A 25,121-nucleotide genomic window follows, 5' to 3' on the forward strand; every position below is an offset into this window, starting at 1 on the left:
ACGGCCACGGGCACACATGTCTCGAGTCTCGACATGGACACTGATGTATTTGGAGTCATTCAGTACACATGGACTCTACGTATTGGGTAGCTACAAAGGCATACGGCTCTGTTTGATTCACGAATGTGTATCGAAGAAAAGTCGACCAACTTTTTTATTATCCGAAAGTTCCTTATCTATACTATCCTACGGGAAATGAGAGCGAGGTGGGGTTTGAACTCTCGGCAAATAAAGAGCTCATTATTTGCTTTACCAACTAAGCTATGAAGCATCTCCGAAAAGTCGACGAATTAAAATTGGTCTTTTTCTCCACCTGCAAGTCCCGCGATTCAGGCTCCTAAAGGCCAAGGCCACCAATGAGTCCTCAATCTCCATAAAGAACATCCCCTCCCCATGTTTCATAGATCATGCCTTTCAGAAGACCAAAAGAGAACAAGAACAACATGCACGCTTTCCTTTCACATTCTCTACGTTCTGGCAATAGGTTGCTGACCGATAAAACCATAACATTCGCAGCTTAATCAATGACTTACAACTTCAAGAAAAAATGAATAACACATCTGACGAAGCTTATTCATAAACAGCCAATCATATATAGTCAGTTCCTTGATGTCTGGAAACATAATTGGCCTAGTGCATAATTAACAACGAAAATCGCAATAACGTTCTCATCCATCAAACTGTCCAACTTAAAGGAAAACAGAATCAACATCACAGGATATCCGAAGTATATAATTATTACTTCACTCCGAAAGAAAAGAAGAAACAAAGGAGGAAGAAGTTCTATAACTCCATTGAGGAACATCCAATTCTCCAGATTCTTGGTGGAACACTGGGAGACCACTGTATTTGTCTTAAAAGCAGCAGCCACAATGAGAAAACAACCATATGGACTTCTTATGTATTGCTTGCACCGCAGCACACGATAATAAAACTATTACTGCAAGCCAGAAAAAGAAACTATGTTCAGTGCATTAAGAACTTTGAAGTGCTCAAACCAAATTGCAACATCAGGCGATGAGGTCTCACATATCCATGTAAACAAGTACCTGTTGGCACTACTCAGGATGGGGCTTCATTTCAGTTATGTCCACGGCTTTTGCTGAATGAGTGACGCGGAAGAAGTTTTCGACTTGAAGTTCGATGATCATCCTGCCACATATCATGTCAGGTTAAACATTTCAGAAAATCAGAGCACAGCCATGAGAAAGAATACAAGTCACTTGGGTCACCAAAGAATCCCAAGTATGGTGACCTAACCCTGCACCGAGCAAAGAGTACAGGAGTGCGAGAATAAAACCACTGCTATAGAACATCAAAGGCAACATACTTTGTATCCAGGATGTTCATTGAGAACAGAACAACAGGTAAGTATGGTTGGGTGGATACTATACACGGCGATCTTTTTTATCAAGCGAGGTCCCACGCTCATTTTTTTTCCGGAAAGAAATGTTACTCACCAATATACAATGTACTTGAAACTAGACACACAGGATGTTTCAACAAAAAAGCATCACGCAAGAAACAGCTAGTAAGATGCTCTTCGGAGGCATTAAGGAATAAACTAAAACACCTTGTATAGAGATGCAGCTGATTCAGATTCAACAGTTTGGATTGGGAGATGCCCAAGTGATTGGAAGGCGTCCAATGCATCCAAAGTCAGCTGCCAACCACAAAGAGCTATAGCAGCAGCACCGGAACTGGAGCCACTGCTACTACTACAGCCTGCTGCAGCAACATTACCGTTCACCCAGGGACAAAAGTAATTGTGATGCTTGATTGGATCAAACTCTACAGCTTCGTCATAGTTGCTTTCTCCATTTGGAGGCCCTAAACAACATTTTATGTCCACGAAACTGCATAAGTCAAAAGGATATACAACAACAACAGAACTCATGTAGTCGCCAATCATTGGGGGTATAGGCGGGGGAGGTTTGGAGACAGACCTAACCTTTGGCAATATGCACAAAGTGGCTGCTCTCAAAATACCACTGAAACAGTGGCCCCCCTATACCTGTTTTGCAGCGGAACCATGCCCCCAAATCAAAGCCGAATGGCATAAGTCAAAAGGATATAATACAAACAAATTTAACGCATCAAAGGAAGAGTTCAACGAACAGGAACTAATGCAGATGGGTGGAAGTCAGGCTTCATCGACTTCAAAAGGAAAGAAATAAATGCCATGCTAGCAAACCAAAAGGCTATGAGTCAGGTGTCAAGTCAATGATAATAACAAGGCAAAATTGAACATGTAATTACAACATGCTCCTTTTTTTCAGAACAGAAAACTTTCTGTTTGGAGCATCAACAAACCAAAAGCCAATACAATATGCAACTAAATTCCCACCAACTTTAATAGCATGACATATTTCAGGGACAACAATCAATTTTGAATTTCACGAATTTGAAAACAATAAAGCTTTGTTTTAGTGTCAAATAGTAGTTTTAAAAGGTAGGTAATCAAGTCATCGACACAACTGAACTGAGTTTATAAAGAGGTTTCCCGGTCAACACCTACCAAATTGTTCTTCTACCTTTAGAAGGGGGAAAAAGAAAGAAAGAAAAGAATAAATCACTTGGCATAACCAAATTCCTAGCACAGGGGAAGATGATAGTTTTGAAGTGTTAAAAAAGGATGTCCAGCTTTAGACATGTTAGTTCTTCAATTGCATATATCTGTTTTCGTATAGTTATATGTATCTTTGTGTGTGTCATATTCTTGTACAGTTGCATGCATGCATGAGAGAGAGAAAAGGCTTTGACACCGAAGAAAAAGAAATTTAATAGAAAATCAAGCAAAAGTACCTATCCCATTTGCCACCAAATAATTTGATTCAGGGTACGCGCAGTCATCAGTAGGTGATGCCTTGCCAGCCTGAGTCACTTCTTCCTTCGATGCTTCAGGACCAGAACATACAATGGCATTGCAAGAAAAAGAAGGATGGGTACTGTTCTCCTGAGGTAAGATATTCATGCTACTGGTTTTCTCACCACTTTCAACGGATTCAGCCTTAGCTGAACCAAGAATCTTTGAGCCACTATCTGCCCTTCCTACAGGCCTAAACATCAAATCTTGGCTGTCACCATGAGGATCCTCTCGATCAACTTCTTCAGGGACAAAATCACCCATTAGACCAGGATCTGGACCAAACTCACCCGTTTGACCCTGATTCTCAGTGACTTCGGCAATTGGTTCTACATCTCCTACAACACTATCTGCTCTATGCACAGAAACATCAGTCCCGTGAATTTCAGCTTCATGACTAGCACCCATTCCCACACTTCCTCCACTAATACCAAAGCTAGGAGCATCCCTCCCATGAGCAGTTGCAGTGTCTGCGTTTAATACTTCCTCACCATCATTTGTGCTGCTAACACCCATTTCTCTAGCTATTCTGAGGGTACCTGGACAGGTACTCTCTTGTGCTGGATTACTGTAGTTCAATTCTGATGTTTCATTCAAATCTGGATGCCTAAACATTGCCATAGACGGGAAATGGACATCATCAACATCTCCTGGATAGTTTTCTACACTTTCCATAGAGTCGTCGTCTGCATTGTTATAGAACGTGTCCATCGCAATAACAGAGGAGACACGAGTTGAATCTCTAGTAGTGGATGGAAGGCCAGTAATTTGTTCATTTCCCTGGTGGAAAGGGTCAACTCTGTGAGCATCTGTCTCAATGTCAAAACCCACTGAATGGCTAGGACCAGCTCCAGATGAATCTCTTCGATATGATGAAGGGTAGGCTTCAAATACATCAAAGTCACGGGCACGCTTTGAGGGGCCCGCTGAGTACTCCCCTCCGTCATCAACTTCATCACCATCACGATCGATGACAGTTCCTTCGATGCTGTCTGCTTGTTGCATCATTAGTTGTGGCCTGTCGACAGTACTTCCACCTTCATCCAAGTTTCGCTTACGTGTACTGGGACCTCGTGACTCATATGAAGCTGCACGGTCACCTATCTCACTGCTGGAAGGCTGTCTGATAACTAAATCTCTTCCCATACCTTGGTATTGTTCAGCCATCATTGTCATATGCATATGTGTGGATAACCCAACACCCATAGTTAGATTTAAATCCACCCCAACATTTGACTGTGATTTCCCCTCATCTGGTGTTGCAGCTTCATCACGGTCCTCGGTCTGCTCTTTTGCCAAACCATCAGTAGCAATCCACCCACTGATTCCACTTGCCGCACTTACTCCACGAGTCAATGCCATTTTCTTGCTTGTATCGGGAATATCTATGCTAGTGGGAGCAAAGCGAGCTGGACGAGATATAGTCAGAAAGTCCCAGATTCTAACAGTGGCTCCACAAAGGCTACAGTCTAACAAAGGTGACCTAGACTGAGATTTAGCCTCGAAACCAAGTACTTCCTTTTTTCCAGAATCTTTTTTGGTTGAAGCAGAGAATGCTTTCTTGCTAGGACCAGCATCTGGGAGATGACCGTGGTCTCTGGTAGGACCCACTGAACATCCATTCCTGGCTGATTGAGCAGAATGTTCTTCACAGTCCTGAATATTTGGAAGCCATCTTGGTTCCCATCCGCACAAGCTTATTAGCTTTCGAGCCTAAGAACCAAAAATCAAAGAAATTAGATAGCGAGCAAAGAAACAAAGCAAAACAAGTTTAAAACCATAGCTAAGACTTCCCAACTCATACATTCGAGTATTTAGAGAGGGCCTCTTCTCTAGTGTTTTCTGAGAGATTCTCTGTCTTAATGCCAGATTCACCAGCTGCAAAAGTCTCTGAGTGCACAAGAAGTCTTTCGATTTCTGGGTCCCGAGAAACTCGCATCTGCTCAATTGCAGAAGCAGCCACAAGTGGGAGAGAGAGAAACTGCAGGAGTCCATCACAGCGATCTTTATAACCCCCAATAAGAGCTGATGGGGGAGCAGGAGGAAACTGCACCAAGCTTTCTGCACAACTGTTTCCTCTCCAAGGACAACTGACTTTGTGCGCTGCATCTAGCTGCTTGGCAAAGTCTTCTGCAGCACCTTCAGCTTCATTGAAGATAATTAAAGAGATGAAACTGTTAGCTAATCGATAAGCACGCAGCGCCAATTCTAATGCTCCCAACACAAGGCAAATAATAGCCTGTGAGCATCAACATGGAATATTAACAGGGGTAGGGGCCAAGTGTCAGGTTCTATATAATACAGCTGGTAATGATATAAACACCAAGTTTCCCTTCTAAGCAAAAGTCAGAGATTGGGAAAAGAAATCCATGACAGCATCAAGAAATCATTCTTGGGCTGCCATGGCTAAGATGCCTCTTCGGAAAGAGAGAATCAATAGGCATCTTAGAGATAATCCTAGGTCCCCTAATTTGCTGTAGGAGCAAAATAGTGTATGATGTTAGGACCAATGCTGCTTCTTTTTGTTCTGTCTCATGTGAATGTTTGAATATGTAAGAATTTGCCTATTCCTTCCTTGCTTTGTTTTAACATAAATCCCTGGAATGTATCCCTACTGATTTTTTATATAGGAGGGTAAGCCCTCTTTGATATTTAAACTTCATTGTTGTTCATTATTACTGCACACAAAAATGCATGGCCAATTAAACCTGGAGAAAAGACCACTATGGATTGGCCCAGCACAGGGATTGATAGCAGGAAGTGAGCGTCGAACCCCAAACCAAAGGCTTCCTGCCCCTGGTTGCAAGTGACTATCACCCTGCCAACCCCTGGGGGTTTATTCCTGCCCAACCTTGATGCCCAAACAATGGAAAATAGATGCAATAGGGTTAAAACTTAAAGCTCACGACAGTAAATTAAATTAGCAAAATCCACCTTCTGTAGGGGTCCAGGAAGCTGATAAAACAAACTGCAGGTTTGCACCGCATGATTCACACTCAATCTTATCAACATCAAAATTCACCCAGCCTCTTCTGGCACAAGCCAACGAACTTGCAGCCTGCAAAGTAGAAGGGAAAAAGGTAAAGGTTCATTGCAGAACCAAGAACAGAGACAAAAGTATAAAGCACCAATACCTAGGCATATAGCAATTATTGATGTCAATAACCACCCTTACGAACAAAAGGAAAACAAAATCTACACATTAATGACTGATTGAGCATATTAAGCCAACAGTAGAAACAGTCGAAGAAGGTAAGATTAAGGATAGGATTTCTTTTTTCCCTGCTTTTGACATCAGATGTGGGCGAGAACATAAATTCCACACATTATTGGCAGACCCCTGTTGAACAGTTGAAAAGCTGCAACGAAATGATCACTCGTGTTTTTCTGCAACACTACAATAATAGTAGCCGTAGGAACAAAGCTCCTCCAGAAAGTTGGCACCTGAGGCTTGAGATTAAAGAAAAGGCCAATAACAAGGCATGAAGCATGCATGCACTAACCGGTTAGGGATCATAGGACCTTTTTGCATCCATATGCTCAGCTCCTCCCACCACTTGCATCTCAACTTTCAACTTTAGCAGAGACTGTGTTTTGTTTCCAAAGGAGCTCGCAACTAGACAAAGACTCCATGAGTCAATACACATGGATATGGTAAGTAAGTCCTCTATGCTTTTCTTTCTTTCTTTCATTCTTTGGTATGCTTATTGCTTGCAACCACTGTTTTTCAGCAGTAATGCAGCTTCCCCTACGAACTTGTGGGAAGGCAAGCTTATTCCTCCCTCTATCCCCATAACACTCACTCGTGTTATGAACTAACCAAACCAAACGAATTAGACATGTTAATACTAAATGAAGCATTTCTTCTCAAAGGAAGGATGACATGGGAAACAAAAACATCAATGACATACCCATCTGATTTAAGGGGAACCACATCAAGCTGGAAAGATAATTACTTCAAATCAGAAAGTAGAAATGGCCCGAAAATATGGCACGCATAAACAACTACAAATTGATTGGGATCGTCAAGTACACAAAGATGGACGCATTTCTGGTTCTCCAAATCACTGTTCGTTTACTAGGATCATGAAGTAAACAATGCTGGCCACATCTGGCTTTCCAAAACACAGCTCACAAAATAATTTAACAGGAATTACGTAGGAGCTCCTGCAAGACATCTATTCTGATTTTAGACTTCCCAAACAGATCTAGATGGGTATGAGCATCCATTGTACTGATCTCAATAGGAAAACACTGAAAACAAATGTTTTCATTTGGTTACAAAACAGAGCTCATGCAGACATTTCTAAGATGATAAGATCCAAAAGACACGCGTATAAACTAACTTATGTCCAAACCTTTGGCTTCCCAAACCAATTTGCAGGCTTGAAAGTAGAAAGACGCCTCAGTAAATCCCCCCTTTCCCACGGTCTGCATGAAGGTTGTGATGATCCAAGGGCAGAACCACCAGCGCTTGTGCTCAACGAAGTCCGCAGGTTCTGCGAACCAATGCGAGATAGAGAACCTGCTTTGGACCCTTGTCCATGACCCAACCAGTCTATACTTCCAGCATTCACTGGCACAGCAGGGGATGATGCCCCTGCAGAACTGATAGCAAAGTCAAGGGTTAGATATGATTAACCCTCAAGGAAATGAAAGACTTTTTCGGGTGAGTGAGGGGACAGAACTGTTAAATGATTCTTGATTTTTTCTAGAGACATCAAAAAAATCCAGAATCCATTATTACGATTATAAACCTCATAAATCTTCTGCAAAATACGAAAGTAGTCGACAATATATAGAAAAGCTTCTAAAAAGGTAATTCAGAAATCAAAAAACTTCCAATATCAACTACTATTGGATAATAGCGATACAATACCTCAAATTAAGAAACTTCCACTCAAAACTAACGAACAAAGGGCTCTGCATTCTCATAGAAGATTGACTGACATATAAATCGTTTCATTTGAATTCAAAGAAAAGGAGATGAAACATGCATGCTTCAATATAAATAAAGGACATTAGCAATCGCCCACCCCACTAAAATCAAAGAGAACGTTCCTAAAGATACTTGATCCTCAGAGGTTTAACTTTGAAGTTAACCTTGCATTGTAGCTCAAATGTTATTTTATGAAATTTCTCTTCAATTAGTTTGGTAACATCCCTTATGGTGATACACTATCAGCATCTATAAAACCCTATAGAGGCATGTGGTATAGGCTAGCTCAAATTTATCCTTCCTACAATTCTCCTTGTACTACACACAAAATTTCGACCTTTGAACGACGGGCTATTCTCCAATTAAGTCAACACACACTTCATGCCTGAGCTACCAAAAACAAAATTGACACGTTTTCCCAACCTAACTCGTGAATTCAATAGGCAAATAGTTTCCAGCGTATCAACTTGCTCATTGCAAACCCTACGGAGATCGAGCAACAAACCATTGCAGAGATCGAGCGACAAATCAAGACAAGTCTTTCAACGTAAAAAAAGCCCTAACATAGCGCCCTAGCATGCACATCAAAAATTGTATTGTGCCCTAGGGCAGAGAGGAAAATTAGGGGTTTTCATACCTAGCAGCGGGGGTAGGGCTTGTAGAAGATGATTTGAAGACCAAACGTGGATTAGCTGAAGAGCTTATGGCCTCCTCCTTCATACTCTCTCTCTCTCTCTCTCTCTCTCTCTCTCTCTCTAGTACGTTGTTTGTGCTATCGTCGTCGAGCTCCGTTGCTCTTGTTTTCTCTAGCCAATGGACGACTGTGAGTCTGTGACATTTACTTATTTCACACCTATTTTCCGTTTCCGTTTAAAATTTGTCACTTGTCAGTGTAATAGGCAGTCACGTGCATTATGCGTGCGTGGGTAGAGTTTAGATCTCTTATGATCCCTCGTGCGGTCCCTCATGACGCAAAACGGAACCAATTACGGGTTCATTTAACAATCCAAACTGTGTGTTTCCTAAATATTGATGTATTTAATGTTCTAAAAATCAATGAATATCAGAATCTATTGAACGAATCGTATTTTTGCCACATGTGCAATAGACTATCAGAGTCTGACGGTGTATTTCACTTCGTAACAAAAATTATTCAATCAGGCTTTTATCGATCTCTGATCAACTTGGTTTTTACAATATAAGTTATATTCATTGAGGCCTACTAAATTAACGGTTTGGATCATGAATTAAGATGGTAATGAGTCATGTTTAGTGTTACATGGGAAAATAGAATCTTTATTCGGGGAAGTGATACTCCTATTTTTTGCACCCTAGCTATAGCGGCTTCTCTCTTGCTGTGTATTCTCTCAACACCTGCTTTATCCTTGTTTATGGTAATTCCCTTTTCACCCTCCATTGTGCTTTTTTTGGGGTTTTTTTTTCAAAAAATAACTATGTAAATAGGTTACTTCACATGCCCCAAGGAACATAGTTCTCAGCGCCACAAAACTATCAAAGAGAATCATTGCAACTATCACGAGCTGAAACTAAGGTTTCATCACATAGAGAATCATTGCTACTATCACGAGCTGAAACTAAGATTTCATCACATTCTGCAAATACGAAACGCGATGTTTAGCCTAACTAAGTAGCTATAGAGACTTGAAGCATGTATTGGTGGTACCTCCACTATACTACTATTGCCTACCCATTGCTTCCTTGAATCTCTCTATGCACTTGACTACTTTACAATAGACCACAATTATCCATTGTATCAATCATCTCCACTCTATACACTCTATTATTCTCAAGCTCTATCCCCCTCACATACCAAACACCATACAATACTCAACTCCCATAACTTTTGCTGCCCTTAATTTTTAATCGATGTCTTGCGAGATATTGGTGGGATGGATTATAGGAGGAAGGAAAGAGAGGGGATGGTGAGGACTGTGCTAAGATGGCAAAAAAGGTATGATGTCGATGGTTGATTGCGATGATGGTTGACTAGGCTATAGGGTCAGAGGCAGATGTTGGGACGAATGTAGAAATTTGACATTGGAAAGCAAGTCCCTATACCATATTTGACATTAGGGATGCGAGTTCTTATAATTAGAGATCAGATTCTTATAGTTTCGCAATTATACTAAAAATCCCTACTAAGATATCAAGTTTTTCCCCAAAACAAAAAAGAGGGTGGAGATGGCTGAGATGGAGAGGTGGTGTGGGGCAGCAATGGTGGTCTGATGAGGTTTGAAACGTGAATTTTAAAATTTTATTTTTTTGTTATTATTTTGTTGAGGGTCAAAGAATGATTGTGCTATAGAGTGAAAGAGCTGTCTGGTGAGTGGTGAATCATAGGTTGCAGTACGTGCAATCGTTAGCTCCTTGCGCCACCATTGCCGTTTCTAGGATTGACCGATCGACATCTCACCTAAGCGCAATTTCAATTTGCAAATCAAATAGCAGTGAAAAGTAAATTTTTCTTACTAATCGAACTCTACAGCTAGGCAAGCAAAACCATGCACAAGGTGTTAGTTAACAACTACATTGGACTACTTTGTGTGCGCAAAGATCGTCTATGAGATGATGAACGTATGAAACCAAAGGGAATAGCTTGATAAAATCATAAAATACGTATGAAACCAAGGGAATAGCTTGATAAAATTATAAAATACATGGCAATCTCCGTTCCGGAACCAAAAATAAGTCATTATTTTTTAAGAAGACAATTTCAAGCTCAAAAATTATGGGCTTATTGAAATATAAAAATATTCAATATAGATCTTATTTGGAAGATCATGATGAGATCTTTTATACGATGCAAAAAAAATTAAAAAATTATTTTTCATTTATTTTATTTTTGAGTTTAAAAATGTGAAAATAAGCTGCTTATCTTTTAAGAATGTTTCTGGAACAGGGCCTTAAGAAAAGAGAAGCCCAAAATAAAGGGATAAGTGAGTTTTTCACGATTTTCCATATTTTTTGGTATTTTATTTTCACGAAAACACAGTTATAATTGAATTCATAAAAACAATACAAAGAGCTTACGTAACATTTAACACCACTCATTGCGTAATATTAACCACAAAAGATGTAATAATTTTACTATGTGATTTAAGGCGTTGAGTTAACTTACATGTTATTTGACTAATTTTCATAGTACCAATCTCATCATCTGGCAAATTCATACATGTTATTTGACTAATTTTCATAGTACCAATCTCATCATCTGGCAAATTCATACAAAATTAGAATATAGGCCATACGATAATACTATTAAGAATCAATTATCTCGCTTCCTAAAGTTCATCGAAGAACAACATAAATTTTGTACTAAAAGCAAAACATTCTTAAAAATTACAATTTCACACAAATATTTACACGCACACTATTTGTTTGATCGGGCCACACAGTACATGACGTGATGTTGTGGACCCCACTAATATTATAGTGTGTGCAAAATGTATGTGAAACTAGAAGAACTCCAACGTTTTACTAGACGCTTTATTATTTTTCCGAAAGATAAGGAAATAATTTTTACCCCTGTTTTTTTTTTTTTATCTTTGTGCAATTATTTACTTGTCTTTGTTTACATTAAATGACAATGGTTATCATTACTTCTTAAGCCCGTTCCGGAACGTGAAATAAGTACTTATTCGACAATTTTAATCTAAAAAATAATGGGCTTATTGAAATCTAAAAATATGCACTATGGATCTTGTTTGAAAGATCTCAATATTGAGATCTTTAATACGGTGAAAAAAAAATAAAAAATTATTTTTCATTTACATTATTTTTTAGTTTGAAAATGTGAAATAAATACTTATTTTTTAAGAAGATGTTCTAGAACTGGCTTTAATCTTCTTTCACATATAAAATTGAGTGTAAAAATTGTCTTTGACATACAAAATTGAATTTGGACTACATTAAAATTTGTTAAAGATGGTCGGTATTATTTAAAATTTTAATATTTTTTTCATAATTTTAACATCACATAGGTTGTCTCCATCAGAAAAATCAAAAAAAACCAATTCAGTGTCTTTAGAGTCGTTTTATCTTAACATCTTTTAACTTTGATTTATGCTTCTTTTTTTTTATAATTTTTCAATTCAACTCATCGACGAGATAAACCATTAATTTGATTTTTGTAGTGTCAGAATAAACTATTAATAACTTTTTAGTAAAAAATTTAATCTAAATTTGTTAAATATTATCAGAAAAAATCCAAAAAGTATGGGCAGACAACCATACGAGGACGCAACCCTTCTCCAGAGAGAGAGGGGGGGATGGCCAGGGGATATAAAAGCGACTTCAACCATCTCCGGTATACCGTTGATTGCTACTATTATTTACTGTGTATCTTATCTACTGTCTGATGAACCGAGCAAGATAAGAACCGAAATTCGCAAGTCCCAGAGGTAAGCATTCCTAGCTAGAGAATACATAACAGTCACTTGATATTCTGTCACAAGAATTGGGTTTTCGCCCTACCCAGAAGTTTTTTTGAGAATTCCTCTCATAATCAATCGTGGGTTCAATCCGGTTTTGTTTTATTTCCCAAGCTTTTTCTTGCTGTACCCATCATTAATCAAGCATTCAAGGGTCATTTCATACATTACACGGTTTGCAAGCCGGAGAGAGAGAGAGAGAGAGAGAGAGAGAGAGAGAGAGAGAGAGAGTTGACACTGGATTCGTACTAAAGGTACATATAGGTCCAGCATTTTTTGATAACTTAGGTATCCAGCCAGCTTACGGGTGGCTCGACTAACCATGGGACCACTATATGTATCCAACATTGAGTGTTAGGTTTTGAAACTGTCTTTCTCTGGGCTTAATCTGATGGTGGAGGGCATATAGTGGTAAGTGGTAACCATGGCTTATTTGGCCTCTTTAGTGAGTTTGGGTAGTGCAGCTGCTAGTTCCCCCGGGAATTTAGATATTCATAGAGTTTATCTTTCTAGAAATGTTAGTAGTTTTTGCGGGATTTGGGTTGGGAGGAGATGGAAGTATGTTGGGATCTGTAAATATTCGGGAAAAACTGGTTTAGCTGAGCAAGAGACTTCATTTCCGCTTGATCTCAAGACGGTCCCCAAGCCGATTTTGAAGTCCAAATCCCCTTTAGACACCGACTCGGGCTATACGTATCCATGGGATGATAGAAAATCCAAGGATGATGAAGAAGAGAGAAGTAAAGTGCTTGAGTCACTGGGAGAGGTATTGGAGAAGGCAGAGGAATTAGTTACTAAACCACCGACAAAAACAAGTCCTAAACCCATTATACTCATTAACGGGAAACCAGTTGATTCAACAGTTGGTTTGAAGTCTAAGGCTGCGAGGAGCGTGTGGCGAAGGGGGAACCCAGTGACCAGCACAAAAGATGTTGTTAAGGAGTCACCTAAAATTGAGAAGGTTGAAAATCACGGAACTAGGTTAGAGGGAGTGGGTAAGGTTGATTCTCAGCCTGTTTTGCAACTACCTGTAAAGGCTCAATCAAAATTACAAGGTAGACCCTCTTTAGCTCCTCCACCCAGGCTGGTAAAGAAGCCTACTATCTTGAAAGATATTGGGGAGGCTACAAAGGCTCTGACGAAAAACGATGGAACTGACTCAGGTGGTGAAAGGAAAGAACGAAAACCATTATTGATTGACAGATTTGCATCCAAGAAGCCTACTATCTTGAAAGATACTGAGGCGGCTATGAAGGCTCCGACAAAAAACGATGGAACTGACTTAGGTGGTGAAAGGAAAGAAAGAAAACCCATATTGATTGACAAATTTGCATCCAAGAATCCTGTTTTTGACCCTTGGATTGCTGAAGCAGTATTAGCACCTACGAAACAAAAAGCAGGAAAGGGACCAGTCCCTGGAAAATTTAGAGACGACTTTCGAAAGAAAAGCAGTCCAACTGATGGCCCCAGGCGACGTAGGATTGATAATGCTGAGACTGATGATGATGAAGAGGCCTCAGAACTTAATATTTCGATTCCAGGCATTGCTACAAAGCGAAGGGGAAGGAAATGGAGTAAGGCAAGTCGGAAGGCAGCTAGACTCCAGGCAGCTAAAGAGGCTGCTCCTGTTAAAGTAGAAATTTTGGAAGTTGGTGAAGAAGGTATGTTGATGGAGGAGTTAGCCGACAACTTGGCTATCAATGAAGGTGAGATTTTTGGATATCTATTCTCTAAGAGTATTGCATCTGTTCGGGTGAAAAAAATTGACCGAGACATAGTTAAGATGATTTGTAAAGAGTATGATGTGGAAGTCATCGATTCTGCCCCCCATAGAGTGGAGGAAATGGCAAGGAAGAAGGAAATTCTTGACGAAGATGACCTGGACAAGCTGGAAGACAGACCTCCCGTCCTTACTATAATGGGTCATGTGGATCATGGGAAGGTAAGCAAAGTCATGTCTTTGTTCTTGTTTTCCAGTCAGTCTTTCTTCTTTTCTTGTTGATGCCTTTCTGTTTTGTTTTTTTGCAACTGAGTGTTCATCTTTGTTGTAGCAAGCTTTTGTTAATTTCTTCTTGGTTTTGTCAACTTTGCAGACAACTTTACTGGATTACATAAGGAAGAGCAAGGTATGTCCAGAAGCTTGATTAGCTTGATGTTTTCTTGTTCCCTCAAAATATTAGCAACTGATATATTGTTGATTTAAGGTACCAAAATTATTGTTTCTAGTGGCTTTTGTGATAAATTTTTTTCCCACAACGAGTTTATAATCCATTTGGCGTTATTGTTGAATGACTTACCGATAAAGCATATTATGTTCAGTTTTCTGCATCATGTTTCGATTCGCTTGGTATTTTAGGCATGCAACAATTTGTCTGCAAATACCCATTCAAAATATTAGCCTGACCGAAAGATAAAACAGGTAGCTGCTTCTGAAGCTGGTGGGATTACGCAAGGAATCGGAGCATATAAGGTGCTCGTACCTATCGATGCCAAGTTGCAGCCATGTGTTTTCCTCGATACTCCTGGGCACGAGGTAAGCCCTTTCTCCATTTGTCATTTCAACTCTGGTTGCATGATTTCTGGATTGGCTAAATCCCTTTTTGAGCATCTGATTACCTTTTGGCTGCTGGTATTTTGTCTCACTTGCGCAAACTAATTTGCTCACTTGGCCACTACTTTAGGTGATATATGTTTTATCCACTTCTGTAGGCCTTTGGAGCAATGAGAGCTCGAGGAGCAAGGGTGACAGACATTGCTATAATTGTAGTGGCTGCTGATGATGGTATCCGTCCTCAAACAAATGAGGCCATAGCTCATGCCAAAGCAGCTGGTGTACCTATTGTGATTGCCATAAACAAGGTAACTTAGATATACTGGCATGGTGGGACCTGGATGTGTAGACATTTACATCACCCACTTTGTTCCCATTGATTTTTGCTTCTAGAGTAGCAGACTCAGTTTTCAATTATTATTCCAGATAGACAAGGATGGAGCTAATCCGGAACAAGTGATGCAAGAGCTTGCTTCAATTGGTTTAATGCCAGAAGAATGGGGTGGCGATGTACCGGTGGTTCAGGTGAAGTTCTACTACGACCTACGCCTCGTATGAATTTGATTTTCAATATTAAGTGATGGTTTGTACTTTTTTAGCGTTACTTATTTTTTCTTGGTTTCCTTAAACAGATCAGTGCTCTTAAAGGGGAGAAGGTTGATGATTTGTTGGAAACCGTCATGCTGGTTGCAGAGGTAAGTGGATTATTTGTAGTAACATTCTGACTGTTAGCTTTGACATTCTTCTTAGAATTAACCTATCAATCCTAGTGTGACAGCTCTTTTAGCTGTCAGAAGTACTTTGTTCCTCTTTCGTTTTGTAACTATGAATGTATCTACTTGTTCTTCTTGCGACATTTGGTTTTTTTTTTGAAACAGAACATTTGGTTTTTATTCACAACTAGTATAAGCAAGTGTCTTTTCTATGGTAAAAATAAGGTGAGTTTTTTTTTTTCCCTGTCTTGCCAGTTCTTTCATGGCTTGCTTTGTGGTGGTAGGTGTTTTATGCATAATCATTTGTGCTTGAACTTGTTAAAAATGTAGAAATAATAGTGAAGCTGTGTTTTTTTGCTTCTTAGTGTTCTTTCTCCGCGTCTAACATACTGCACTTTTACACTTAAAGATGGAAGAGTTGAAAGCTAATCCTCACAGAGGTGCAAAGGGAACAGTAATTGAGGCAGGTCTTCATAAAGCCAAAGGGCCAATAGCTACATTCATTGTGCAGAATGGCACCCTTAAAAGAGGAGATATGGTTGTTTGTGGTGAAGCCTATGGAAAGGTTTGCAAATAAGACCTAAACTTTAGGAAACTTTTTACTTTGCTTTTTCCAAATATTAAGTTGCTGCTTAACTTACTACGAGAGAAATAGCTTTGTTTCGATCATCTTACATAAAGCAATGTAGTTGGTTTCATGTTGGTAGTGACCTTTGAAGAACTCCCCTGTTTATTGCCATTGGCAGGTTCGGGCTCTATTTGACGAGAAGGGAGATCGTGTTGATGAAGCTGGACCGTCTAACCCTGTACAGGTTCATAGTTCGATAACTTTTTATTGCATACTCTTAATTCACTGGTTCTCAATATTACCTTTGCACGCTATCGGATTACAAAGCCAAGGGCTTTATGAAGATAATTACATTTGTGCCTGATTTCTTACTGGCTCTTTCAATTGGAGAATCTTAAATGATTAAGAGAGGTTGCATGCCTCTTGATTTTTAGTGATAAGATTTCTTAATTTCCCCATTTGAGAATCGTAGTTAATTGCTGCTTAATTAATACTACTACATAAGGTACCTCAGTTTCCTTCAATGTGGCTATGTGCCGAGTCTAATTATTCTGACTCTTGAAGCCATTCTCTGAGGTTATCAAAAACATAACAGTCCCATGAGTCTCTCTTAGGTGACAGACATAAATGATGGTAATAGCACCTTAATTATAAGATATGAAGCAATTGTAGAGCATCCAACTCAACGCTGTTTCTCTTTTGTTCTTCTATAAACAGCTGTGTTTAATAAACATTGTTTCTTGGAGTTGGTTTCTCAAGTAACAAAAAGTTTGGAAAAGAAATTATGTTCTTTTTTTTTTCTTTTCTCTTTTGGTTTGTTACGTAGCAGAAGTTTTCAAAACAAATTGATTTTCTTTTTCTCTTTAAGTAATGTTGCTCAAGATTTACTTGACACGGATACGTCTATAGGTGATGGGACTTAATATTGTTCCAATTGCCGGTGACGAATTTGAGGTCGTTGGCTCCCTTGTCGTTGCACGTGAAAAGGCAGAGGCACGCGCGGAGTCATTGCGAAAAGAACGTATAGCGGCGAAGGCTGGGGATGGGAAGGTTACACTTGCTTCCTTGGCTTCCGCAGTGTCAGCTGGAAAACAGTCCGGTTTGGACTTGCACCAGCTTAATATTGTTATGAAAGCTGATCTTCAGGTATCCAATATCTTTTCTTTCCTTTTTTTCCCTTACCTTCATAGGCATGATGTTCAGGATTCTGTATTTGCTGCAACATAGGACATAGATTTTTTGGATTGGAACACTATTTGTTTTTTTGTTGTTTTCACTAGAATTATCTACAGAAAACTTAGAGAGAATAACTTCAACCTTTCACTTCGTCATATTGCTGTGGGTGAGATAGTAACTAATGTTACATATTTGAAGTGGATAGAGTTGAGTTAATGCCAGGCAGAGGTTATGCTCCCCTCTTCTCTGTGATTGAGATTAACAGCATAGCACAATGTTTGCAATACCAAGATGTGGATGGTGCCTATCAGCACATCCACATAAATTACATTATTTTCAGTTGCATAAGGGTTCAGATGAACTCCTGCACATTGAATGCAAACTTATTGGAAATTTTACTCCTATCCTTTTAGAACACTAGTAACATCTGATTAGGCAGGAATTTAAGAGTTATTTTTTTTCTACATATTTAACATCTGTACTTGGTCAAAATTATTGCCTCGACAATAGTGAGGGTTACATGTTCTTGATCTCAATATGTTACTGTTTACATGTACAAGCACACTTGGTCGTAAACATTTCTATATCATGTTATGATGCCGCAATAAAAGCTGATATTAAGTTGATATCTGTTAATCATGAATAGGGATCTATAGAGGCTATAAGACAAGCCCTGCTGGTGCTTCCACAAGATAATGTGAGTTTGAGATTCCTATTGCAAGCGACTGGGGATGTAAGCGCCAGCGATATTGATCTTGCAGTCGTCAGTAAAGCAATTATTGTGGGATTTAATGTTAAAACACCTGGTTCCGTAAAGAGCTATGCGGACATCAAAGGCATTGAGGTTCGGACGTATAGGGTCATCTACGACCTTATTGATGATGTGCGAAATGCTATGGAGGGACTCCTGGATCTTGTTGAGGTCAGTTACATCCATATCTGTTGGCTTTATTTTTCACTTCCCGATTATCTGGAAGTTGCATAGCACAAAGTGCCTGCTTGGTGTAGATAGCGTAGTGTGTGTGGAGTTAGGTTCAACTAACCTCCAAAACTTACTAACGGGACATAGAGATGAATTCGAGTCCTATTGTTCCTCTTCTTATCGTTGAAAGAAGTAGCATCTTTTTCATGTGTATTCAATTCAATGTATTTAGTTAAGTCTTAATATGTTGGGAAATATCAACTTCACCCCTATCCCCTATGAAAAAATAAAACAAAATACAGGAGAAAGAAGCGATTATCCTGGGGAACTGGCTATAGATTCTGTTCCTTCCTTTTTGGTTACCATGCCTTCTGTGTGAGGGATATGTGATCACCCATAGGCATATTCAGATCCCATAGTCTCTCAGACTCTGTGTAAAGCACAGGTTTTTAAGCATCCTTGCAGGCTTTCACAGGAATGTGTCATAAAGTGGTGCATGCATAAAGACCTGTATTGCATCCCACCATACTGCATCCCACCATACGATGGATACTACCTGAGAACAACTTAACCAATCGGAGTATCTTTTGGAAACAACTGCTTAGATTACTTTCCTATATTATGAGCTTGGAAGAAAATAGTATCCTTGTCTGAACATCTCTTCTAAACTTTGCCTGAAGAAGATGCTTTTCATGCAAGAAGCTTTGCTTTGCTGGTTTTTGAAATTTTCTTCTATGGTTTCTCTATCACTGAGGATTCAAAGTTACAAGCTGCTGCTTTTTCCCAACAGGAACAAATAAAAATTGGTTCAGCAGAAGTCCGAGCTATATTTAGCAGTGGTAGTAGTCGTGTTGCAGGCTGCATGGTTACAGAAGGAAAAGTAGTGGAGGACTCTGGCATTCGAGTTTTAAGAAAAGGGAAAACTGTACAAGTTGGTATCCTCAATTCTTTGAGACGGGTTAAGGAACAGGTGAAAGAGGTATGAATTTGTACCTTTTACCTTTAACCATGCTTTGTTATTTGAGCTTTAGTCATATGTACTAGTACTACTATGTTTATGCTTCTTATGGCACTGTATCATTTTACATGATGCCTGATGAACTCCTATGTGACCTTGTAAAACTGAATGAATTATTTGGTTGACAAGCTTGTGCCCTTCTGATTATGGAATGATGAAGCAGAACTTTTTCTATTTTATTTATGTCAGTAGGGACGTATGTGATCATGCATGTAGTTTGACAAGCCAAAACTCAATTGTTTTATCTGTTTTGCATGCAGAAGTTTTTATTTTTCCAAAATGCTGGAATGGAGATTAATGTGTCTATCGGAAATTACACAACAAAAATGGTGCTCTTATGGTAGTTTGACTGTGTAGAGTGCTATTATATCTTGCGGTTCATGCATCCTGACCTAAGCTGCATTGGCCTTTCTTGTGTGCCAAGTAGATAAGATCGTGTGTGCTAGCTCAGTTTTTAGCCAAAATAGCTTGTTGACAAACAGTTTCTGGGTATAGGCATATGTGCAGGAGAAGAATAGTAAATCATGAATCTGCTTCAGTTATCATGCCAGCAGAATTAACTTGAGTATTTGGAAGAAAGAAAGGATCAAAAATTTGGTCTTCTGATGTAGATTTTAGCATACTATTTTACGTGTACATGTTGGATTGAGATCCTCTCCCCATATGTTCTCTCTCAATATCTTCCGGAGGTTTTAACCAGGTGCTGACACGTCATAAATGAAGGGATCGGACACCTGAGATTGTGCCAACACGCAGGAGCAAACCCACTTAAATGGCCTGACGTCGTTTCTCAAGGGCATAGGAACGCAGCCATTAGTCAGCTCCGTTTCTTTTCTAAGTTGATTTAATGATGTCACTTTCCTTTTTTGGTTTTGAACTGGCACTTTACTCCTTCAGTCATTATCTCCTTCACTCTCAAATCACCGCTGCAAAACTAAGCCCTAAATCAAAGTTTATCTGCCATGGTCAGACACTCAGAATCACTATTGATACTTTCTGGAGCCCCAAACCATCAATCGACCCTCCTTTCTTCGGCTGCGTCAATTTTCACACCCAAGGATTAAAAAATGATCTCAAAAATGCTAATCTTCATCTCATCAGTTATATAACTAGCATGAATCCAAATAGACCAAATGTAAAGTCAAAACTAAGCCCTAATTTTTGGGGGAAAACCCAGCCACAGCTGTAATTAAACTAGAGAGAGAAAACTAGGCGGCGAATAAATGGAGAAACCGCTGTGGTTGCCGTGAGTGGAGGAATCTATCGGAGAGGAAGAGTTTTTTCTGCTGCTGTTGCCTCCTCCGTATCTACTTCCGTGGTCGTCGTAATGAAGCAATCGATCGGAGAGGAAAGAGTACACGATGGGAAGAGAATTGAAGAAGAACAGTAAATAGAAAGCTAACGGCTGGAGTTTGTGTCATGTTGGAAAATGACGTCATCGGTTTTAAGTGGGTTTGCTCCTGCTTGTCGGTGCGATCTCAGCTGTCCGACCCCTTCATTTATGACGTGTCAGCACCGTGTTTAAACCTCCGGAAGATATTGAGAGAGAACCTATGGGGAGAGGATCTCAATCTGTAAATGTTACAGGGCATGATGAGAAATTTGAGAAACAAATGTGAAATGTACGAACTTCTCACTCCTTGGTTTAGCAAGAAAGACAAAATGGAGGAAATCTTATTTAAGAGAATCACTCTTTGAAACCTTGGAGTGAGGGACATATATAGTCCCTTTCAGGTGGGAAATCTTGTGTTCATGTTCAATTTGTGCGAGTATGTGAGATTCATGATCTGTGGCTGCCATGATTGTTGTTTCAATTCCATTACATGGCCACGTTGGTTCATGTTGTGGTGTCAGCTTCATTTGAGAAGTAAAATCGATATAGGGATAGAGGTACGCAGCACTTATCACTTGTTAATGGTACACCAACTTCATTGAAAATTCTGATTAAAAAAATGGTCCTTCAGCATTCAATTATTTATGTGGCACTGCGCCCCATTGAATTCGATATGCAGCCTCGACCTTTCACAGACAACTTTTTCTTGGTTCTAGTATCCATGTTTACATGGCCTCGGGTATTGGTGTCGGGTTGGGTACATTTCTAAATTTCTCATTCGTTTAATTCCATCTCAGGACACGGGGACCCGCCAAAACATTTATATTTGTCTGTTTATTTATTTTATTTTTTAAGATAAACAGTGATTACAAGATGCCTTGGTTATTGCGTGCATAATGTAGAATTCTATGCATTAGTTCAGCAGAATACATTCTTATACTCCCATTACAAATATAATTGGTTGGTGAATGTCCAAGTAAATTTGCCGGAAACATATTCTATATCTGCATCCTAGTGTTGTATGTCTCACACATACTTTATACCACTAGCCATTGTCTTGTTCGCTCACTTATGGTCCTCTCTCATGATAATTGAAACAATATTTGGGCAGGTAAATGTCGGACTGGAATGTGGAATCAGGATCGACAGCTTCTTGGATTGGGAGGAGGGAGATATTCTAGAGGCTTTCAACACGGTGAAAAAGAAGCGAACACTTGAAGAGGCTTCGGCCACAATGGCAGCTGCAATTGAAGGAATGGGGATAGGACGATGAGTTCTAATGCTAACAGAAGGGTTTTATCCTGCTTTTGATCTTCCTCATTTTTGGAAACACCTGTTTTACCTCGCACGGAGATGAGGCATAATGATCCCTTCCGCGGATTTTTTCCTAACTTGCCGGAAGTGATATGAACAAGTGTCCATCGATTTCAACCTGTTGCTAATGCTTGCTGCGGAGGATATTGATTTAACAAGGTTAGGTCCATAGCTGTATGTTCTCAGGCTGTAAATAGTGAACACATCTTGTTTCAGCTCCCTATTGGAAAGTGGTTCAGAAGGCTATTCATTTAAATGCTGAAGATTGGGCCATTGATTTCGATGCTGAAGATTCAATGATATCTCCAATTGTACCAGGTACATCAACAGATGGTGAATACACAACAAAGTGAAGAAAAAGAAGAGTTTTATTTATTTTATTTTTTTGCGATTTTCTAAATTTGATGTATCATCCCTCAGAAAGATTGATTTCAACCTGTATCTATGGAATCATCTATATTCGTATTTCACGATGAGCATTGATGTTCTTTCTTCTTTCTTTTTGTGTTCTCTTTCTCTTTGGTTGTCTGATAGAAGAAAATGACGGGGACAAGAGGGATACAAATTTGATTCATCTAAACTTCTTCCCATAATATTTCTATGGGCAGTGATTTTCGAACCCCCCAAATTACTACCTGCGCTCCAAAAAAGGGGAGTGCGAAAATCAAGTCCAATGATTGCACTCCGCCTTTGGACTGCGGTTAGTAATTTGGGGAGTGCAAAAATCAATTCCCTTTTACCATTTGATTCTCCTAAAGTATACAAGAAACTAGTCACAGCTTCTGATTCACCCTGTTTACAATTGGTGGTGAAAAAATGAATTCAACTTCTCGGCAGGAAAGCACACTCCGTGCAGTCGGCCATCTTCCCGCCCCTTAAATTGGCAGATTGCAAGGAATGCAGCTTTCCGGCAAAACTATTGCGATGCTGACTCCTGAAAAATTCATGGCAGTATAATGCAAACAAAGTTGCCATTGGTTCTTTGCCACACTGCCACTGCTCTACTAGCAGGTACAAATGCAACTGATCTAAATAAGCCACCAAAGAAGATGAAAAGCTTCCGTTGTGGGGTGACTCTCTCTTCCTTATCAATGGTGCCAACAGTTTTGTCAATGGGCGCTTTGTTATAGAGGGAAGTTTTGGTGGAGCAACTTCTGTCACTTACCTCACCTTTCCTTCTTCGGCCATCATACTCTCCTTCAAGTTCAAGCCGAGAGAGAGAGAGAGAGATTTTGCCTGAGAGGCCCATTTATAGCAACGAGGTGGTCATGGAACAGTAAAGATTGCGGTACAGCAAAAGCTGTACAGCAGCGTGTACAGATGGGTTTTGCGTCCGTCTCGGGTCCCGCAAAGATGATCCGGATCATCTTTGCGTCTCCAATCATCTTTGCGGAACCCGAGACGGGCGCAAAACCCATCTGTACACGCTGCTGTACAGCTTTTTGCTGTACCAATAGCAGCTCTCGTCAAGGAATAAGCTTATTTATGACTTGCATTGGCCCAAAATTCTGATAGAGTATCTTCGCAAATACGATGCAAGTGTAAAAAATCAGCTTGATGAGATATCAATCCTTATATTTAGGGTAAAGAAAGTAGACGGGTCAATTCAAAACTAATGTTTAAAAATGTAATTGAGAGAGTGTCTTTGATATTCGGTCAAAGTACAAGGGCATAAGTAAAAATTTCTCAATATTATCGGGTGCAATTTCTCAATAAGTAATTATTCGTTCTTGCGATCCTATAGGATTTTAAGCTTTGTTTGGAACCTGTGGAAATGAAGAGAAAGGAAAAAGAAGAGAAAGGAAGGAAAAATTAAAGACGAGAGAGAAGAGAAGTATTTAGAATTATGAAGAGGAAGGAAGAGGAAGAGAAAGGAAGGAAAAATAAAAGACGAGAGAAAATAGAAGTATTTAGAATTATGAAGAGAAAGGAAAAGGAAGAGAAAGAAAGGAAAAATTAAAGACAGAGAAAACAGAAGTATTTAGAATTGTGAATAGTATAATTTTTCTCTTATTTGCATATCATTTCCCCATATTTTTCTTTCTCTCACTTTTTCCCACTTTCCTCTAATTTCAAACAAAGAATAAACTTATTTTGGATAATATCTAGTAGGGCCCTTTATGTGTATTACTTTCTAGGATACCCTCCCGTCCTTTCACCACCACCCCCACCTCCACCTCACCACCACCATCACCATCAATCCACCACCACCACTCCACCACCTCCTATGGGCCATGTGCCCTTAAAAAGATTCCGTTCTTTTTAATGCCGGATAGAGGGAGCGCTAAGCGGGATAAGCGCTTAATTCAGAGTCGCCATTTGGGTTTGAAGGTCCGACACCCAAGGAACCGAACTTGAAACGCTTTATACACTTTTTGATTTAAAAAAGTGAAAGCATTGGTCCGTCATAACCATATCTGGGTTCGGGAGTCAGGTTATGAGATAGGAAAGGCCTTAAGACACCTTATCGCCCAATCCGGAGATCGGTCTTTACTTGAGCATTTGTGAAAGATGTTTGCAATTCTGTTTGATTAATCAATTCTTTAGCCATTTAGGGGAGGGGAACAGTTTAATGGGGATTAAAGCTGTAACATGTTTGCAGGATGTGATAGATGGCATACTCAAACAGTTAGTATAGGATGAAAATAGACTGCTGTGGGAGTTTTAAACAGACTGGAAGGCCACTGTTTTGGAGTGTCGTATGCAGGAAGAAACCAGCATGCATTGATCAAGTCACTGCATGCTGACCAGACCTGCGCGTGTAGACACCCCATTCTGGACTGTTCAGATAACGTTATTTGTCGATCTTTTATTCCCCCAATGATGATTATGGTCGAAAACAGTCTAAGGACGAGGGTGTGTTTGAGCTTTTAGCGTCCCAAACCCCTTTCAAACCCCTTTCAAACCTTTCAAACCAGAGCCAAACGTCCCCAGCAAAACCCAACTGGCTTACGCCAGTACCTTGGTGACGTACGCCAGTTATCTGACACGTGTCGGTCATCGACCGTTGACTCAGCTTTTACTGGCGCACGCCAGTCAATTCCAGTCAAATCAACTTTATTCAGCCACATGGACGAGACTTTTTGTGCCACCCTGACGTCGGCCACAGTAGCCCCTAATGATTATTTCGTCCAGGCTCGCTCCCCCTCTCTCCTTCACCCCCCATCAACTAGTCCCATGCATTTAATGCATGGGAAGGCTCCCTTCTTGACCCAAGCCAGCCAAACAAGCCTTAAACCAGACTGATCTCAGTCACTCCCTTTCTATAAA

The 25,121-nt window shown here is 39.8% G+C and overlaps 2 protein-coding genes across 3 annotated transcripts; one reads left to right on the plus strand and one right to left on the minus strand.

Annotated features, from left to right (window-relative positions):
- Positions 1-570: 570 nt before the first annotated feature.
- Positions 571-8,660, minus strand: LOC131323469 (uncharacterized). Of its 2 annotated transcripts, none has more exons than XM_058355278.1 (8): positions 8,443-8,660; positions 7,225-7,474; positions 5,801-5,924; positions 4,671-5,005; positions 2,806-4,579; positions 1,574-1,830; positions 1,050-1,152; positions 571-940 (listed from the first exon to the last, which is right to left on the minus strand). In XM_058355278.1, the coding sequence occupies exons 1-7, from the start codon at positions 8,523-8,525 to the stop codon at positions 1,081-1,083; spliced, it is 2,895 nt and encodes a 964-aa protein (XP_058211261.1). In that variant the 5' UTR covers positions 8,526-8,660; the 3' UTR covers positions 571-940; positions 1,050-1,080. The 2 variants fall into 2 exon arrangements, with proteins under 2 accessions (XP_058211261.1, XP_058211260.1); XM_058355277.1 differs by having other exon boundaries at positions 4,671-5,011; positions 8,443-8,651.
- A 3,381-nt stretch (positions 8,661-12,041) lies between these two features.
- Positions 12,042-22,346, plus strand: LOC131323470 (translation initiation factor IF-2, chloroplastic-like). The gene is made up of 12 exons (XM_058355279.1): positions 12,042-14,198; positions 14,350-14,382; positions 14,676-14,789; positions 14,966-15,115; positions 15,234-15,332; positions 15,440-15,502; positions 15,930-16,085; positions 16,267-16,332; positions 16,998-17,234; positions 17,911-18,186; positions 18,977-19,165; positions 21,649-22,346. The coding sequence occupies exons 1-12, from the start codon at positions 12,681-12,683 to the stop codon at positions 21,808-21,810; spliced, it is 3,063 nt and encodes a 1,020-aa protein (XP_058211262.1). The 5' UTR covers positions 12,042-12,680; the 3' UTR covers positions 21,811-22,346.
- The last annotated feature ends 2,775 nt before the right edge of the window (positions 22,347-25,121 follow it).

The sequence above is a fragment of the Rhododendron vialii genome, chromosome 4a, assembly GCF_030253575.1.
Source record: "Rhododendron vialii isolate Sample 1 chromosome 4a, ASM3025357v1".
NCBI classification, from domain to species: domain Eukaryota; kingdom Viridiplantae; phylum Streptophyta; class Magnoliopsida; order Ericales; family Ericaceae; genus Rhododendron; species Rhododendron vialii.

Bases quoted from the DNA above. Each gene is read 5' to 3' on its own strand.
- LOC131323469 (XM_058355277.1), bottom strand. From the start codon at position 8,525: ATGAAGGAGGAGGCCATAAGCTCTTCAGCTAATCCACGTTTGGTCTTC. The intron at 5,925-7,224 runs GTTTGGACATAA...TCTACTTTGCAG, and splicing joins ATTGGTTTGGGAAGCCAAAG to GCTGCAAGTTCGTTGGCTTG. The intron at 1,831-2,805 runs GTACTTTTGCTT...AATGTTGTTTAG, and splicing joins TTTGGTGGCAAATGGGATAG to GGCCTCCAAATGGAGAAAGC.
- LOC131323470 (XM_058355279.1), top strand. From the start codon at position 12,681: ATGGCTTATTTGGCCTCTTTAGTGAGTTTGGGTAGTGCAGCTGCTAGT. The intron at 16,086-16,266 runs GTTTGCAAATAA...TGCCATTGGCAG, and splicing joins GTGGTGAAGCCTATGGAAAG to GTTCGGGCTCTATTTGACGA. The intron at 17,235-17,910 runs GTATCCAATATC...AATCATGAATAG, and splicing joins TTATGAAAGCTGATCTTCAG to GGATCTATAGAGGCTATAAG.